At 51.4% G+C, this 20,000-nt stretch overlaps 1 protein-coding gene across 6 annotated transcripts in view; it reads left to right on the plus strand.

Annotated features, from left to right (window-relative positions):
• The window catches only part of CEP63 (centrosomal protein 63), a 59,309-nt gene that overhangs the window by 34,107 nt on the left and 5,202 nt on the right, over positions 1-20,000 (plus strand). For 5 of the 6 annotated variants that reach the window (XM_075570280.1, XM_075570279.1, XM_075570278.1 and 2 more), the window contains 6 exons: positions 10,617-10,829; positions 11,779-11,924; positions 12,744-12,872; positions 14,677-14,791; positions 15,879-16,061; positions 18,039-18,157. In XM_075570280.1, coding sequence (XP_075426395.1) covers positions 10,617-10,829; positions 11,779-11,924; positions 12,744-12,872; positions 14,677-14,791; positions 15,879-16,061; positions 18,039-18,157 — 905 coding nt within the window. The remainder of the gene's footprint in view (positions 1-10,616; positions 10,830-11,778; positions 11,925-12,743; positions 12,873-14,676; positions 14,792-15,878; positions 16,062-18,038; positions 18,158-20,000) is intronic. The other variant, XM_075570282.1, reaches the window with a different exon arrangement.

Consider the following 20,000-nt stretch of genomic DNA (forward strand, 5'->3'; position numbering starts at 1 on the left):
GTTCCCGTTTAAACTTACCATCTTCCACAAAGGTAAATTTCTGGTCATCAGACTCCCGGAGGAAATGGAGTCACTGGCAAAGACCCTGGGCCTTCCCGCCGAGCCCTTTCAAAATGTCCACCAAACCGGCGACAGACCTCGGGGCAGAGAGGACCCTCCAGTAAGAGCGTCGGAGAGACTGGCGGAGCAAAGGCAGTCCAGAGACAGATGAAGGCGACCCCCTGGATTTTATGGAGGTCCTCCCGGGAGAACAACTCCAACATCCCACAAAATGGCGCCTGGAACGACCCCAACGCAGGATCCGAACGGATCCACACCTCTTACCTCCACTCAGGGCTCCCCATCGACTCCCAGAGGACTGACAGCCTTAGTACCTCGCTGCACTTCCCGGGAACCAGCCGCCGCATCGCGGAAACCCGAAGGACGAAGCCCACCTCGTGCGAGCCGAATCCCTACAAGATGGCGCCCGGAGAACCCTCTTCTCGTCAAGGAGCACCACGCGGTGTCCAGCCTGAGAAGATGACGTCATCACTCGCGGCCGCCATCCAGACGACACTTCCCGCCGCACCACGCTACCCCGGATTTGGAAACCCTAAGCTTTTGGCAGCCACAGTTATAACCCGGTCTCCAGCAGGAGCGCTGGCCCCCTCCTCGGCTGAGGGGGGTGCGCCAAGGTTTAGCCGAGTTGCCCCTCGCCGTTCTCATGGACCAGACCGTCCCCCCCCCCCCTTGGTTTTTCGGTCAAGAGCGGGCCTAGGACGCAAGACAGTCCAACCGCCCCCAAGGGAGAGACACCCAGAGACGGTCTGTAACACTGTTACCCCCATATACCTTCCCGTTGGAGTTTCCCCCGTTGTCCCAAGTTTTACATTTCACCCCCCAATTGAACTAATGATTATGTACCCTGTTTAAGAAGGTCCCATAGAGAGAGTTGATAGGAACCCCCCCTCCCCTTCCTCACCAGCCCCCCCGCCCCCCCCCTCTGTGTTCTCCCCCCCTCTGTGTTCTCCCCTCCCCCCCCGCCCCCCCCTCTGTGTTCTCCCCTCCCCCCCCGCCCCCCCCTCTGTGTTCTCCCCTCCCCCCCCGCCCCCCCCTCTGTGTTCTCCCCCCCGCCCCCCCCCTCTGTGTTCTCCCCTCCCCCCCCGCCCCCCCTCTGTGTTCTCCCCCCCCCCCCGCCCCCCCTCTGTGTTCTCCCCCCCTCTGTGTTCTCCCCTCCCCCCCGCCCCCCCTCTGTGTTCCCCCCGCCCCCCCTCTGTGTTCCCCCCGCCCCCCCCCTCTGTGTTCCCCCCGCCCCCCCCTCTGTGTTCTCCCCCCTCCCCTGACCTAACTTGGCAAATTAGGTCCGTGAATATAGGCAGGCAAGCTATATCCCACAGTACTGTCACAAGGATGTATACATTGTCTGCTCCAAAATATTTCTCAGACATCTCAGACCTAAAGAATTGATAAGAAACCCTTCATAATGATTAGGCTAAGTGTCCAGGTCGACACCCCCTCCCCTTCTACCCCCCCTTCCCCTCCAACCCCCCCTCCCCCCCCATCACCATCTCCCCCCCCTCACCATCTCCCCCCCCTCACCATTTCCCCCCCCCCTCACCATCTCTCCCCCCCGTACCATCTCTCCCCCCGTACCATCTCTCCCCCCGTACCATCTCTCTCCCCCCCGCACCATCTCTCCCCCCCCCAGCACCATCTCTCCCCCCCCCCCAGCACCATCTCTCCCCCCCCCCAGCATCATCTCTCCCCCCCCAGCACCATCTCTCCCCCCCCCAGCACCATCTCTCCCACCCCACCTTCTCCCCCCTCCTCCTCCCCTCCCCCCCCCCAGCTACCCCGCCTTCCCCCTCCCACCCCCCCCCCCCTTGACGGTCAGGCGCTTGACCACTTATCTTTGCTCCAACCGGACTAGGCATGCCCGGGAATATAGGCAAACATGCTACATTACACAGGTTAGCATGTTAGCAACACCGCCTGTATTAATGCATTTCCCTGACACCTAAATGATGAACTGTGACCCCCACACAATGTATACAGCCTATTGTTCAGATTGATACCCTGTCCCCCTTACCCCTTCTCCCCCTCCCCGCGTCCTCCTCTTCCCCTCCTCCCCCCCACTCCCCATTCGTCCTCCCCTCTCGTCCCCTTCTCCCCCCCCTTTTTTTTTTTTTTTTTTTTTCCCCTCTCCCTACTCCCCCGCCTCCCTTCCTTCCCCCCCACTCCCCCCCTGACCCCCCTGAACAGGTCTGCCTCCCTTTACCTTAGCTCCGCTAAATAGGTCTGCGAACAGGGGTTTGAAAGTAGCGTTATTCAGGGTGCCCATGAGAGGCCACAGGATCTCGGTATAATTGCTATTGTTTGCCGTCTAAACAAATGAATGTGAACTATGTATAATGAATAGGATGTAAGGTCTCAATCGATGCGTCTCCCCCAACCCCTCCTCCACCCTTACCCCCCCTCCCCCCCTCTCCCGCGCTTTCCCTCCCCCTCCTTCCCCCCCCTCCCCCTCCTCTCCTCCCCCCCCCTCCCTCCCTCTCCTTCCCCCCCCTCTCCTTCCCCCCCCTCCCTCTCCTTCCCCCCCTCCCTCTCCTCCCCCCCCTCTCCTTCCCCCCCCCCTCTCCTCCCCCCCCCTCTCCTCCCCCCCCCTCCCTCTCCTTCCTCCCCCCCTCCCTCTCCTTACCCCCCCTCCCTCTCCTTCCCCCCCCCTCCCTTTCCTCCCCCCCCCTCCCTCTCCTTCCCCCCCCCTCCCTCTCCTCCCCCCCCCTCCCTCTCCTTCCCCCCCCCTCCCTCTCCTTCCCCCCCTCCCTCTCCTTCCCTCCCCTCCCTCTCCTTCCCCCCCCTCCCTCTCCTCCCCCCCCCCTCCCTCTCCTCCCCCCCCTCCCTCCCCCTCCCCCCCCTCCCTCCCCCTCCTTCCCTCCCCCTCCTTCCCTCCCCCTCCTTCCCTCCCCCTCCTTCCCTCCCCTCCCCCTCCTTCCCTCCCCCCCCCTTCCCCCCCTCCCTCTCCTTCCCCCCCCTCCCTCTCCTCCCCTCCCCCTCCCCCTCCTTCCCACCCCCCTCCCTCGGCCCCTCTCCATCGCTTACACACATCCCACCCTTCGACTCCCCCCCTCTCCTCCTACCGTCCCCTTCCTCTCCCGCCTTTCTTCCATCCTACCCAACCTATCCCGGTTCCCCCTGAACAGGTCTTCTTATCGCTACCTTAGCTCCTGCTGAATGGGTTTGGGAATATGGACTTGAAAGTTGCATTTTACAGGCTCACCACAAGAGCCTCTGTACAATTGTTATTACCCACCCTCCAAACAATTAAATGTGAATTATGTATACGGGTTATGATGCAAGATCTCACTCTGTGCGTCCCTCCCCACCTCCCCCCCCTCCCCCCTCCCCCTCCCCCCCCCCCTCCCCTCCCTGTCCCCCCCCTTCCCCCTCCCCTCCCTGTCCCCCCCCTTCCCCCTCCCCTCCCTATCCTCCCCAACCCCCCCCCCCTTCCTCTCCCCCCCTCCCCCATTCCCCCCCCTCCCTCTCCCCCTTCCCCACCCCCCCCCTTCCCTCTCCCTCCCCCCACCCCCTGCCACGCCCCACCCTACCATTCCCCCCCTCTCCCTACATACCCCCGCCTCCCTACCTCCCTTCCCAACCACTCCCCACCCCCCCTGCACAGGTCTATCTACCTTTGCCTTAGCTTCTGCCATAAGGTTTGGGACTACGAGTTCAAAAGTTGCATTATTCAGGCTGACCACAAGAGGCCGCATAACCTCTGTACTAATCCAATCAATTGCCGTCCAAACAAATGTACGTGAACTACAGTATGTATAATGTTCAAGGTGTAAGGTCTCAATCTGTGCGTCCCCTCACCCCCCCTCTACCCTCATCTCCCATTCCCTCCCCTTCTACCTATCCTCCCAGCAACCCCTGTACCTACCCACCACCCCACCCACGGCATCCCTCAGCGTGAACCGAGATAAAGAGGAAAAGTAAATTATGTAGCATGGGCCTGTTACTTGAGAGGACTTACCTACGTGAAGAATCCCACCCTCACCTCTTCCCCCATTCCCCCTCCCCCACCCACTATTCCCTTTCTCCCCCCAAACTCACCCCACTCTTCAGAAGGCAAGGCGAAGGCATAACTACCAACCATATCCACCAGTCTCATCCGATGAAACAAATATCGGAGGAAACTACAGAGCCTCAGGGGTCTCCACTCGGCCCGCCTCCACTGGGGACCGTTCTCGGACCCGCCCCCAAGGGTCTTAAACCCCACTAACCGGTCCCTTACCAAAGGCCGGCTTAATACTTTTCAGACCCCATTAGGGTCGACTTTCCTTTCTTTCTTTGACCCGCTGTTTCTTTCCCAGCGGCCCCCCTTCCCAACCCTCCCCCCTCTACCCATTTTGGCTGTTCCCCTCCTGTACTAACCTAAGAACAACACACGCGACACCCTCTAGAGGGTTAAAATGTCCCACCAAAAAGCACTAAAGATAGTCTCCTTAAATGTGAAAGGGCTTCACAACAATAGAAAACGACGCCTGGCCCTCCAGGAGATTAAGAAAACAGGGGGAGATGTTGTTTTCCTCCAGGAGACGCATTTCACGTCTCAAGAGCCGCCTAAAATCTTTCAACATGCGTTTCCACTGAGTTACTTCTCGTCATTCAGCAGCAAACGCAGAGGGGTCGCCATTTTGATCCGTCAAGGCACCCCATTTAATTTAGCGAAAATACAAGCAGATCCTGAGGGAAGATTTATTGTGGTGTACGGCTCACTCTCCGGCACGACAATCGCCCTTATTAACCTATATGCCCCAAACGAGAATCAGACAGAATTCTTGAAGAAAGTTCTGGAAGAAATTGACCCACAGTACCTTTCCTCGCTACTTATCGCTGGGGACCTAAATATGGCTCTCAATCCAAAAGAAGACAAATCGAGCCACCCTGGATGACAACATTCCACTCAGTCACAAAGACTGGGGAAAAAATTTAAGGACATTGTGGGGGACTTTTCTCTGGTGGACATTTGGAGAACACAACATCAGGGGCAAAGGGACTATACCTTCTACTCGGCCCCACACCAGTCTTATTCCCGTATTGACTACTTTCTTACTACCAAGAACATACTAGAGGCCACCTTAGACTCAGACATTGGCCCTATTACGTGGTCAGATCACGCCCCTATCACCATGACCCTATCCATTCCATTTGGAAAAATTATCTCATATAGCTGGAAACTAAATGATTCCTTACTGAACCACTCCGGGACAGTGATGGAACTCAAAAAGTCTCTCAAGGAATATTTTAGAATAAATAAAGGCTCCGTTACATCTCCGGCAAGCCTGTGGGAAGCCCATAAGGCGACAATTCGAGGAACTCTTATATCAATTGCCTCCCACAGGAAAAAAACTAGACTGAAATTAACTAAAGAGCTTACAGACAAAATAATCATTCTAGAGCAGCAGCATAAAAATAATCCCTCCCGGAGAATTTATAAACAATTGACAACTGCCCGCAATGATTTAAAAATAATTCAATTGGAAACTGTAGAAAAAGCTCTTAAATGGACGGGTCAGAGGTACTATGATAAAGGGAACAAGGCTGACAGACTTCTCGCTAGTAAGTTACGAGGAATACAGAAACGGTCACATATAGCGGCGATCAGGAATAATTCTGGTGAACTCCAATATAACGAAAAGAGAATAGCAGAGGAATTCACCAAATTCTACTCCAAATTATATAACTTAAGAACCCACTCTGCTAAATCTAACATAGCGAATTTGGCGTCAGCCGTAGACTACTTATCTGACTGCGATCTTCCATCTCTAACAGAGGAAGAAAATACTATTTTAAACGCTAAAATTACGCTAGTAGAACTAGAAGCGGCCGTTAAGGCCTCCAAGATATCCAAGGCGCCGGGCCCCGATGGTTTCACAAATGCCTATTATAAGAAATTTTTCCCCATCCTGTCCAGACACCTATTAAGCTTGTTCAACTCATTCTTAGAAGGGAATCCTATCCCACCCACAATGTCGTCCGCTAATCTGGCTATAATACTGAAAGAAGGGAAGGATCCCACCCAATGTGGCAGCTACAGACCAATTTCACTGTTGAACAACGACCTTAAATTATACAGTAAAATTCTGGCGAACAGACTTAACCCTATCCTCCCGAGACTAGTACATAAGGACCAGGTCGGGTTTGTCCTGGGCCGGCAGGCCTCAGACAACACCCGTAAAATCATTAACTTAGTTGACCATGCCCACCTTTCAGGCTCAAAGGCGATGCTATTAAGCCTTGATGCAGAGAAGGCATTCGACAGAATCGACTGGCTGTTTCTAGACCAAACATTGATAAAATTTGGCTTCAGAGATTCATTCCTAAAAGGGGTTCAAGCACTCTACCAGAACCCGTCGGCCTCAGTACGACTCCCAGGTGGAGGCCTTGAACGATTCCATATCAAAAACGGCACCCGCCAAGGATGCCCCCTTTCCCCCCTTCTCTTCGCCCTCACGATTGAACCGCTGGCGTCTAAAATAAGACAAAACCCGAATATTCAGGGTATCCCAATCGACAAAGCACAATACAAAATTTCCCTATTCGCTGACGATATCATCCTCACCCTGACTAAACCCCTAACTTCCCTCCCTAACCTTCAGAGGGAACTGGCGGAGTTTGGTAGGGTGTCAGGATACAAAATAAACAGCGACAAATCAGAGGCCCTAAACCTTAGTCTCCCAGATCCCGAAGTCAAGCTCATCAAAATAAATTTTAACTATAGATGGTGCCCTTCATATATTAAATATCTGGGAATTAATGTATCAAGGCACTATCGGGATTTATACCGGGATAATTACCCGAAGCTATGGGACAAGATCAAAAAGGATCTAAATCAGTGGGAAGGTTACCAGATATCGTGGATCGGTAGAATTATTTCCACTAAGATGAATATACTCCCAAGAATGTTATACCTCTTCCAGACACTACCGACCCACGTCCCTGGCACTGATCTAAAACACATACAGACCAAATTGTTCCACTTTATTTGGCAGGGCAAGAGACCCAGAGTCGCTAGAGCGGTCCTGATGGCGGCAAGATCTAAGGGAGGACTGGGAGTTCCTGACCTACACAAATATTATTTGGCGGCACAACTCAAGCAGGTAGTAATGTGGAACTCTGACCCGACCCGTTGTAGTTGGGTGGAAATAGAGACTCGGTGTGCCAAAATGCCTTCCCTGCAAGCCTGCCTCTGGAGCCTGGACAGAGGAGAGGGGCCCTCGCCCAATCTCAAATTACAAGCCGCACGTCACACGTGGGACGTATGGACACGATGTAAATACAAATACGGCCTCACCTCCAAAAGCTCTCAGTTGACCCCTATCTTTAACAACCCGAAATTCCCCCCGGGATGTGGTTCTAAGCTGTTCGACCAATTCAGCGCGCGGGGTATAGAGGCGATTGCGGACTTACTGAGCCTAGGGAGGCTTCTGAGCTACCAAGAACTGAGGACCAAATATAAAATCAGGGAATTGGACACATTTAAATACCTTCAAATTAGAAATTTCATTAGAACAACATGCCCTCTTCCAGAATACCCCACTCTCACGAGGTTCGAACATCTCTGCGAGACTAAGACCCACCAGAAAGGTCTAATCTCGGACATATATGGAGTCCTGGAGCACTCATCAACCCCCAAGGAGCATGATTACATGCTCAAATGGGCAGCAGATCTAAATATAAATATAGATAGAGAGACTTGGGAAGAAATCTGGCAGGCGGCTTCGGAGACCTCCCTATGCACCACAATAAAGGAAAACATTTATAAAATCTTGTTTGGCTGGTATCTTACCCCAGCACGATTAAACCAGATCTACCCTCAGGCATCCGACTTATGCTGGAGAGGCTGTGGTCATAGAGGGGACATGGTCCACATCTGGTGGACCTGTCCAGAAATTGTGAAATACTGGGCCAAGGTCCAAATTCTGATAAAAGAGGTCACCGACCTGGAACTACCTATCGAACCACTGACCTACCTGTTGGCCGCACCTATGTCAGACATAGTCCGGCCTACCAGGAAATTAATATCCTTCATTCTCACTGCGGCCAGATGTTGTGTTGCGGCCTCCTGGAGGAAAACTACCACCCCGGCAATGGGGACTATCGAAAAAAGGGTCGGAGAGGTACTGATTATGGAGCGGCTAACTGCCACTGTAAGGCAAAAACTCCAGGCCCATGAGGATATCTGGGAACCCTGGAGCTCCCGCTACAGGCCCGGTGGCCCAACCCCGGGGAGACGGAGGGTTACCCCCTCCCCTTAAGAGTCGAGAAACAACCCCCGACAAGACATCCCCAACAGCCAGATGGGACACCCCCCCCCCCCGACCCACCCCTCCCCCCCCTCCTCCCCCCTCTGCCTCCCCTCTCTGGAGGCACTCCCCCCTCTTTTTGACAACAGTTGCAGTCAATTTCTTTCCCCCCCCCAAAAAAAAAAAAAAAAATGTCAAATGTTAGGCTACATTGCTTTTTATTTCTGTAACAATGTCTAATTGCCTAATAAAATTGTTTGGAAAAAAAAAAAAAAAAAAAACGGGACAGCCATTAAAAAAACGGGACAGCCATTAAAAAAACGGGACTGTCCCGGCTAAAACGGGACACCTGGTCACCCTAATTATAATACAATTGCATATCTACTAAAGACTGTTAAGCTTAACGCATGGACTTAACACTGTGTAAGGCTAAGGCCCCGCTCCCTCAGTCAGCGCGCCCGCACTGCAGACAGGCGGGGCGCTGACAGACACAGACCGCGATATGCGGTCTGTAGGGAGTGGGAGGTGGGGGGGCGTGGTTTGAGCGGAGGGACCCTCTACTCCCCCCCCTCCCTCCACGGGCTCGGGCTGCAAGAAGGAACTGCTGCGGGCTGCTATAAGGTAAGCAGCTCCCTCCCCCTTCTGCCACAAACGACACACTCTCTCTCTCTCTCTCTCCCTTGTGTAGGAAGCTGCCTGATGACAGCTCCCGCCCCCGCCGCTGATTGGCTCATCAGCGCACCACGTGACGCGTCACCGCTCGGGATCACAATTTTCTTGCATCCCCTGGCGGCTGACGCGTCACAGCGCGTAGTGAGCCGTGCAGCGAGGGGGGACTGGGACCTGCGGGTCCCAGCCCTAAGATAGGTCACTCCTAAACTTGCCGTTACATACAGACACTGAAATAGGGATTTTGCAGGGTCTGGATGGGTGTAACACCACAGGTAGATATGATTTATATAACATAGTGTTATTTCCCTCCCCTTCCTTTCTTGAAATAAATACCTATATCAGGGTCTGGATCGCTAAAATGTAATTCACATCACGTTATTGGAAGATAACGAACTTTATGCTAGAATAACGTGAGATTAATCCTATTCTGAGATATATTTTGGCTGTTGTGTTTGCAGATAATTAGCTTTGCGCTCGGAATATAACATCTGTTCCTGATTTTAGATAATGTCACGTTATGGGCCCGGACTTAACAAAGCTTTGTGGATCTGGTGTGGAACATGCGTTCTCTGGTATTTTTGACTTCCAATAAAGTGAAAACAATTAGAATCTGTAAGATACATGTATTGTTTCAGACAGAATATTCGGTATCATTTCTTTGCGTCTCTGCCACACGTAGGACTAGATAAAGACGTGACACAGTGGGCTAGAGCCGATGAACCCAAAACACAAAGCAGAATTCGATACATCCCATTATAATCTATCATTCCTACTGCTGAGAATTTCAGACTCACAGGAGGACGGAAGCGATGCGCTTTGAGGGGGTTACCCGTTAAACGCAGATGGTGCCACAATCGAGTGGGAGATTCTGGGCGACGGTGCCCCAATTGGCACCATTGCATTTTAACCCTGTGGCTGCCCCAAGCTGTAGTCACTACGTCACTGGGTCTGGCGCTGCAGGGAGAGTAGTGTCTACATCATGCCCAAGAAAAACTTGTTTTTCGTGTCAGGTCGCGTCCGGCGTTTCCACAGAGCTCAGGACGCGATCTGCAGCGAAGGGAAACAGAAGAGGAGGACTCATTCCGTTTCCCGGGTTAAGGGCCGCCGCGATCACATAAGACCGCACCTTGCCGAAGGTGGGCCATGACACTCTGGGGCCGCGACCCCTCCGGCATTCAAAGCCGAATTGGATACATTCCGTTATAGTCTGTGAAAGTCCTACTGCTGAGAGACTCCAAATCGCAGGAGGACGCGCACAGTGAGATGAGAGCGATGCGCCTCCAGGGGGTTATCTGTTAAACTCAGATGTGCCAATAGTAAACGTTGACTCGAGTGGGAGTTTCCAGGGCTACAGTGCCTCGATCGGCACTATTGCAGTTTAATGAGTAAACCTCCCCCTCCCAAACAGTGGTTGACGTGACTTAAAAAGTAGTGATTCTGTGTCTGATTTCAAGCGATTCCGGATGTGTGTAACATTGAGGAAAAGCGTATTTCAGAATGGTTGATTCAGTATTCAGAGAGCAAATGGGGACAGAGGCTTCCAGAATAAAGCAATTGTTCTTTGAAAAGGAAAGCAATACGTTTTTCCATAAAAATAGACACTGGACGAAGACTCCTGTCCCAGCAGTCTGATGACGCTCGTGTCCTCCCTCCTAGTCCCAGTCACAGAGCCGGAAGCAGATGCTGGAGCAGACGAGCGTGGCCAGCCGCTCCGAACTGCAGCACCTGAGCGGGCAGCTGGCGCGTGCCAACGACAGCCTGTGCGCCAAGGAGGGGGAGACGGAGAGGCTCCGGCTGCAGCTGGAGGCTGCCATCGCGGGCCAGGTGCGTGCGGGGCAGGAGCTGGAGGAGGCTCGCCAACTCGCACAGGTGAGCGTCCAGGGAGAGGGCAGGCAGCCACGTGCGACAATCCTGACACCTTTTTGCTTCCGCGGTTACCATGGTAACCTTTAGACAGCACTGGGCTCTGGGGAGAGTTCCATGTTAACCTTCCAGGCACTTTTTATATTTCAGACCCTTATATCTCCTGAACGGGGCCTCGGATTAAAAAATAAATAAATAACGTGGGCAAGGGCACAGATCTCTTAACTCTTTGCGTGCCAGAGGGGAGTTATCCCCCTTCTGTTCCTCATCAGTGTAGATCGTGCAGGATGCAGTCTCCCCTAGCAAAACTAGCATTTTTTTTGTTGACATAGTAGCTAGGTCTCTGGGCGCTCGAAGGGTTCAATTAAGTTAGAAAAATGGCGGTCAGTGCCGATTGCGGCTTCCACGGCAGTGGCGTTTTACCACTTGGCAACCCCTTCTGAGAAATAGTGATGTCAACCTGTTCTCAGAGAGTAGCCAGGTCTGTGGCATGACCCCTCAAACCGTGTCGTGGGATCTGGCAGTCTGGGTGCCCAATGATGAAGTACAGGGGCGGCCAACTGCAGTCCTCAAGGGCCAATAGGTCAGCTGTTAAGGATATCCCTGCTTCAGCACAGGTGGCTTAATCAGTGGCTCAGTTGTTGACTGAGCCACCTCTGCTGAAGATGGAATATCCTGTAAATTTGACCTGTTGGTGGCACTTCAGAACTGCAGTTGGCCGCCCCTGGTGCAGTAGCTACGTCGGGGAAAAAAAACCCTGCTCGTTCTGCTAGGGCAGATCGCGCTCTGTGTTCCTGCGGAGTGAAGGACACGATCTGAACTGATGTCGGGCGGAAGGGGGATGGCTCTTCCATTCCTTTATCAGCGACTGAAGCGATCACGTGATCGGAGGGGCCGTGGCACTCAAAGGGCTAATACCGTGGTGGGGGTGAGTGACAGAGCTGTGACTGTTCAGGTGCTGCTGGAAGAGAAAGCGGAGCTGAAGGACACACTGCAGGCGCAGGCAGACTTCCTGCAGGACTCCAAAACTCAGAAAGAAGAGCTGCAGAGAGAATTCTGCGGAGTGAGCCACGCCCTGAGAGAGCGGGAGCACAGTGTCAGGTGCGCTCACAGACCAGATCTCTGTCCACAGCCCCATGCGGCCTTCAAATATACCAGGGGTGGCCAACCTTTTTTTCAGGCGTGCCAATAAATGGGCACAAATTTGTTGGTGGGCCACTGTCCTACTGCCCCCCCCCCCCTTCTCTATCACTCATCCCTCCCCCCTCCTCTCGCTCAATTACCCCCTTCTCCTTTTCTCTTGCTCAATCTCCCCCCTAAAAATGTTACCTTGGGGGGGCCCCCAGTCCCGCGCCGGAGGGGAGCTGGGGCCCCGCCGGTAGATCATCCTATGTATGCTGCAATAAAACCTAAGCCCAGAAAACTGACAAGGGGGGACAGAAGGAATATATACACTGAGAGATACAGAACAAGGAGCGACGAAGCAGATAATAATTTTTTCTGCATCAATAATCCAATTAATGTAGTCCACTATATAGAACCCTTATTCTGTTAGATGTGATTTTATTTATATATAATATAATACATATACAGTACATACATAAACGGAAATCAAATAGGCACAACCTTATTCTCTATTGGCGTGTGCATCTGTCATAAATCATTAATAAACCATAATACATCACCCAAACCAGCTGTTTTTGAAGAAGGATACAGTATTGAAAAACACATATTTAAACCATCAGATAAACCAATGTTTCAGTCCCAAAGGTATCCCCCATCCGGGTGGTGCTTGATATATAATGTGTGACCCAACCTTCCTTTGCGCACCAAATACAGACCTCAAGTCACAGACTGTTCTGAGGGGTGATTCAGTGACACCTGAGTTTCGTGCTTCTCTCCCCCCCGTCACCCGCGCAGGTCTCTGGAGGAAAAGCTGCAGGAGATGAGGTTATCGGAAGGCCGGGCGGAGGGAATGTGGTCGGAGCTGTCTGTCAGCCTCAGGGGTGAGCAGAGGCTGCAGGCCGAGGTGACCCGTTTAGAAGGCAGGTTGGTAACTGACGCCCATTACACTTGTTTCATTATCACACGGAGGGATAATCCCAAATGTCACTTTTTTTTATAATGCCTCATGGGAGTCACAGATCTTGTAGTACCACGGTGTGTGAGGAATACGACTGATTCATATGTGGTGGCCATCACCATTATCTCAGTCCACGACCAGTCCTGTTGTAGCAAACATTGTCAATAATACGTAGGACAGTGCACTATACGGGGTTCTTTTGTGGAGAATGCCTGTAGTCTCAGCGGACATTACTTCACACTTTCTTGTGCTATTGTTGGTATTAACCCTAGTGCACCCCATCTTTGGTAAGAGGAAGAGCAGGGGTACAAACTATTTCGGTCATAAATGACGTAACATAAGAAACAGATTGACGAGTTGACATGGATCTTGATGAAACTGGTGGCATTAAATGAGACCTGTATCACTGACATATGGTGGACGGGCACGGTGGAACCGCTGATGCTATAAAATAATTGACAGGCTGGATGGAAAGCTGCATATTTTGATATATCACTGACAGGCTCGGTGGAAACCCTCATATCTTAATATATGATTGTCAGTCTTGATGGAAATATGAGTGACAAAATGGGTGGAAACTCTCATATTGAGATATATGACCTCCTCTCTCACTTTCTCCTCTCACATTCAAAATGTAGCTAAAACTTGACGTTTTTTCCATTGCAATATTGCAAAGATACGCCCTTTCCTCTGTTGCTCTACTGCTAAAACTCTGATGCAGGCCCTTATTCTCTCCCATCTCGACTACTGTAACCTCCTGCTGTCCAGCCTTTCTAACCTGCCTCTTCTACAAATCTATCCAAAACGCTGCTACCAGAATCACTTTACTTTTTCCTAATTCTGCCTCTGTGCCTCCCCTGCTGAAATCCCTCTCCTGGCTTCCTATCAAATCCCGTATCACACACTCAATTCTCCTCCCCACTTTTAAGGCCTTACTCTCTTCTGCTCCTCCTTACATCTCAGCCCTAATGTCTCGCTATGCACCATCCTGACTCTTGCATTTTGCTCATGGATGTCTTCTCTCTACCCCTTTTGTGGCTAAAGCCCTCTCCCGACTGCCCCACACCTCTGAAATGCCCTTCCCCTCAATATCCGACTAGCACCCTCTATCCACCTTTAAGACCCACCTTAAAACACAGCTGCTTGATGAAGCATATGAGTAGCTCCGTGGCTGATACTATACACCTCATTCATAAACCTTACCCCCCTTGCAGACACACTTACCAGAACTCCCTCCTATTGTCTCTACGTTCTTCCTACTTACCACTTCGATTGTAAGCTTTTTGGTTCAGGGACTCCTTTTCCTAATGTACTTTTATGTCTGAAGCGCTTATTCCTGTTATGTGTTATTTGTATTATTTGTTATTTATATTATTATGTCGTGTATTACTGCTGTGAAGCGCTATGTACATTAATGGCGCTATATAAATAAAGATATGCATACATATGATTGACTGGCTCGGTGGAAACCCTCATATTGGGATATATAATTGACAGGCTCGCTGGAACATTTGGTACTTTCTTATGACTGACGAGCATAAGCTAACCTCTTCCATTGGCATATGATTGACAGGCTCAATAGATATTATGACAATAGTATGTGATTGACAGGTTCACTAGAACATGAGTTACTCTGACATGATTGACAGGTTCAGCAGAAACTACGTTATACGATTAACGGCTAATAAAACATCTTATACTCTATGAGAGCAGATGACATGTTTCCGCGTTCATACGGAGTACAGAAAGTCCACTTTGTCACGGTTTCAGTGTTGCGTCGGTGACCGGGCAGTGCCAGCAGCTGCTCAAGGACCTGGCAGAAAAGCGAGAGTCCTTGCATCTGATGGAAGAGCAGCACAAGAAGTGTGGGAATGCCATGAAGAAGGTGAGGGGACGGCTTCATAAGAGCACGCGGCGTGCAAGTTACGTTACCCCAATATGTGGCAGGCGGGCGGTTAATGCCGCGTGTGTCTTATTTACAGGATTTTCGGAAGTAAGAAACTCTTTGTTGTTATTTTAAAACGTAACTTTTACAAGCATTCGGAAGTTTAAAAAACTGAACACGAGTAGAGCAGGAAGTCTCTGTGTTTTCACTTTGATGTAACTTATGGTGCAGGAAATGAAAGGTGTCACAGACATCAGTGTGATGTCACAGAATGTTCAGCTCTTGCCAGGGGACAGCGAGATACAATGTCACTAACTGATTCAGCAGCAGAGATACTTCTTAGGCCTGGGACATGGTACAACAGACCCCGCTGAGCCGCGCAGAGCAGATGCACTTACCCCCTGCATCTGTAATCGGCGCGGCTTTAGGAGCCGCTTGCGGAAGCGTGCGAGGCTCAGAAAATTGCAGGAGACAAGCAGGATTAAAATTTCCGCGCGGAGGACCGCAAACATCCAATGGGAACGATGGACTAGCCTTGCCTCCCGCTCCGCCTTCGCCCTGCCTCCGCCCCCAAGTGCGCTCACTGCCTCGCCTGCCAGGACGCAAAAAAGCACCAGCTTGAGCAGGCGAGGCAGAGCAGGAGCACGGCTCAGCGCGGCCCGAGGCCTAATACTGGGGGCACATCATTGCCAAAGAAACTCAGCCCGGAAGGAAGACTTCATTGTCAATTCCCACTCCTTTCAAACCCCCCCCCCCCCTCCTGTCACCGAACAGTCCCGATCACAGGCAGAGCCATAAATGACATCACAGGAGGTGACAGCAGAGAGACGCAGAACACTGAAGTAGGCGGCACACAGAGGGAAACCATGACGTCCATTATAATTATTTCTGGATATATTAACCATTTACCTGACAGTGAGGTCTGCAATGATATGTGTAATGAGATACTGGCCCATCTGGCAGTGAAAGGGTTAGAAGCAAGTCTACATGAAAACAATCTGATTGCAGGTCTCCTTAATGGGGGTCTGACAGCTTTTAGTAGCAGGTGAAAGCTGCCAGTGACCGGTCCCCTGTTGTCCCCTCGCAGCTGAAGGGGCAGCTGTCCCAGGCCGAACTCTCCTACAATAGTGCCCTGGATGGGATGAGGAAGGAGATCTCACAGCTGACCGAGGAGCTGCACCAGAGGGACATTGGCATATCCTCCTCCAACAGCACGGCTGAGGACATGGAGAGGAGACACCAAGCCGAGAGGGAGGCAGCGGAGCACGGGGTACGGTGCATGTCTGTTTTCTGTCCATTTGTGCATTCATTCTTTCTCACTCATTCATCATCTGCCTCCCTCCCTCTCTCCTCTCTCCCATCCTCTCTCTCCCTTCCTCTTTCCCCCTCTCTGCTCCCATCCTCTCTCCCTCCCCGCTCCCATCCTCTCCCTCCCCGCTCCCATCCTCTCTCCCTCCCCGCTCCCATCCTCTCTCCCTCCCCGCTCCCATCCTCTCTCCCTCCCCGCTCCCATCCTCTCTCCCACCCCGCTCCCATCCTCTCTCCCTCCCCGCTCCCATCCTCTCTCCCTCCCCGCTCCCATCCTCTCTCCCTCCCCGCTCCCATCCTCTCTCCCTCCCCGCTCCCATCCTCTCTCCCTCCCCGCTCCCATCCTCTCTCCCTCCCCGCTCCCATCCTCTCTCCCTCCCCGCTCCCATCCTCTCTCCCTCCCCGCTCCCATCCTCTCTCCCTCCCCGCTCCCATCCTCTCTCCCTCCCCGCTCCCATCCTCTCTCCCTCCCCGCTCCCATCCTCTCTCCCTCCCCGCTCCCATCCTCTCTCCCTCCCCGCTCCCATCCTCTCTCCCTCCCCGCTCCCATCCTCTCTCCCTCCCCGCTCCCATCCTCTCTCCCTCCCCGCTTCCATCCTCTCTCCCTCCCCGCTCCCATCCTCTCTCTCACCCCGCTCCCATTCTCTCTCCCTCCCCGCTCCCATCCTCTCTCCCTCCCAGCTCCCATCCACTCCCTCCCCGCTCCCATCCTCTCTCCCTCCCCGCTCCCATCCTCTCTCCCTCCCCGCTTCCATCCTCTCTCCCTCCCCGCTCCCATCCTCTCTATCACCCCGCTCCCATTCTCTCTCCCTCTCCGCTTCCATCCCCTCCCCCTCTGCTTTTCTTCCCCTCTTTCCACTGCCTCTTCCCCCCCTCCCTCGCTACCTGGCTCTCCCTCTCAGCTGTTGGAGATGCTTGAGAAGGGGGAGCCGGACATGCTACAGGTGAGACAAGAAAACCTTTTCTGTCTTTCTGACCCATACGCCAACTCCACCGGACTCCCATACACCCTCATGAATGGCATGTGAAAATTTTTTTTTAAAAAAAATATATATATTCCCTTGCTGCAGTGGAAGTGCTGTATGCTGGGTGATGATGGGGAAAGGCGGGGTTGCAGACCTGCCTAAGACATGCAGATGAGCATACAGCTATATTTGCATATTTGCTTTCCTGTGGAGGGTTTTTGTCACTTTTTTTCTCACCATAACTTAACTCAGTATTATGGTATAGCCTATCCCATAGCCTCTCTTGCATTCCCAGTTAAAATCAACCCCACACTGATGAGACCCATCAAGGTCGAAACAGCTGTCTGTGGGTGGTTTTCTGGGTATGCACCTTAACCCTGGCTGTGCTCAAAGCTGTGACCATGCAGCAAGCTTAAGCCTATAGGGAACCATGTTAAAAATGGTTATTGAGGCAAAAAGTGACACTGTGTGCTCATTTGCATGTCATTTCCCAGAATCCCTTGTTGCAGTGGAAGTGCTGTATGCTGGGTGATAATGGGGAAAGGCGGGGTTGCAGACCTGCCTAAGACATGCAGATGAGCATACAGCTATATTTGCATATATATATATATATATATATATATATACATATACATATATATATATATATATATATATATATATATATATATATTACATTAGTAATATTCATTCACAGCCTTTCCTCTATTATGCTTTATTTGTCTGTGTTTCTCTTCCACCTTCTTTTCCTTCCTCTTCTCTCACTTTTGTTCATTGTCTCATTTATGTTTATATTTCAGTTAGAAATGAACATCTCATCCTTCCTTCCCTTTCCAGTCGATGGCGCCAGATCGGCACTATCACGTTATAGAATACAACCTTCTGTCTCACTCCCTGTTCTTTTCTCTTTTTCCCCTCGCTCTCCTTTCTATTCTTGTTTCTCCCCTTCCCTGTCCCGTCACGCCTCCCTGCAGGCTTTGGATAACTTGGAGCGGGAGAATCGGAGGCTGCAGAAGGAACTGTCGGAGACACAGGCAAATCTGGACCTGTTACAGCAGGCGAGACAATCTGAGATCCAGAGCACAGTGGAGAGGTGAGAGGGCCCTGCACCTCCCTTTATACACGTCTTAAAGTGTGTTCCTGAGACACAGACACACTGCGGGGACATACAGTCCATTTCATATATAACTGTACCCTTGCAATTATACCATTGAATCAAACAGATCAGTGGTTTCTAATGCCAATTAACTTGGTGGTATGGGATGCTGGGAGTTGTAGTTCTCCCCCTCATGGATAGGAAGCAGGGGGTCCCCAGAGCGGAGAAAACACACAGGACAATAAGACGTTGCAACGTCATCCGTCGCAGTTTCCTATTGGGCCGCCTGAGGCAGGGGATTCCAATAACCAGGAAATCCAGCACAACCGTACCTGGTATGTACCTCAGGAACCAGGGAGTCCCTGCAACTGAAACTAACAGAAACTCCCGAGACCCCCTACTTCCCATCCATTCAAATAAAAAAGGAGGGGCTCAGAAGGGAAATGGCTCCTTTAAAAAAATATATATATATATATATGTGTGTGTTTGTGTGTTAGGCTCTTCAGGGGTACACAACCTTCTAAGAAGACACAAATTCCATTTTTGATGTAACATTGACGCTGACAGAAGGATATTTTCATTCTGTGTCTCTGAGGCCCAGATCCTCAAAGCTCTGTCACGCTAACACTAACGGCGTATGTGTAATGTTAAGCCATGTTGCCTCCTGTAAAGAGCATAGTGTTCACTATAACGACCGCTAGTGATACTGACATGCAAATGATATGCAAATGAGGTGTCACCATATCTCACATCCATGGCCCTTAAGGTTAACGTGCTGACTTAACGTTACGTTAGTTAGGGCATGCCTAAACCTGGCGTTACTCACATCCAGACACCGAAATAGGGCTTTTACAGGGTGTGAATGGGTGTAACACCACGTTATTTCCCTTTCCTCTTTCTCTCCGCTTCAGCAAAAGCCCTATTTCAGGGAAGCTAACACAACGTTATGCTATGGTAACGTGACGTTAGGCCTGTGCTAATGAGATGTAGTTGAGCATTGTTTTTGCATACAATTAACTGTGATGATCCGCGTTAACCTCAGGGAATATAATGTGCGGACCTGTTTTAGGTAACTTTGTGGCTCTTGCCCTTAGTGCCTGTGTATCAAGGTTACTTGGTACTTCTGCTCCCTGTGCATCTGCTTGTGATTTGGGGAGTATCACTAGGAGTTAGGGAACTGTTGCATGGTGCACAGACTATAGTTGGGGTGTTACAAACTCTGCATCATTTCTCCTACCGTGTACCGTGCCAGGTCGGAGGTGGTATAAACCTTGGCCCATGACCTGTTTGAGATACTTGATTAATAAACTTAACATAGACACAGAATTTGACATCAGGTAAGTGCCACTTGTCGCACCGTATCTGCCCATTTCCCTCTGCTCTAAAACCTCACACCCTCTTTGATCTTTGGCTTTCTTTTGTGTGTAGGATTTAGCCTTCTGTCTGTCCCAAGCATATTTGAATTCTCTTACTGTATTAACCACTACCACCTCCAGCTGTCTAGCTCTCCTCTTTCTTCTGAATATGCTTCCCTCCTGTACTTTGTTCAATCCCTTTATACATTTGAGTTTCTATCATATCCCCTCTCCCTTCTTTCCTCTGTACACATTAAGGTCCTGTAGTCTTTCCTGATAAGCCTTAAGCTGCAGATCATGTACCATCTTAGTGGCCTTTTGTTGCACAACCTTTCCGAAGATCTGGTCTCCAGAGCTGAACCAATACTCTAGGTCAGCGGTGCACAAAGTGGGGGGCGGGAGAATGTCCAGGGGGGGGGCGCAGCGGCTACAGAGGTCTCGCGCTCTCCCCCAAGACACATAAATTAAATGCCAAGGGGACCGCG

This window comes from Ascaphus truei, chromosome 14 (genome assembly GCF_040206685.1).
Source record: "Ascaphus truei isolate aAscTru1 chromosome 14, aAscTru1.hap1, whole genome shotgun sequence".
NCBI classification, from domain to species: Eukaryota; Metazoa; Chordata; class Amphibia; order Anura; family Ascaphidae; genus Ascaphus; species Ascaphus truei.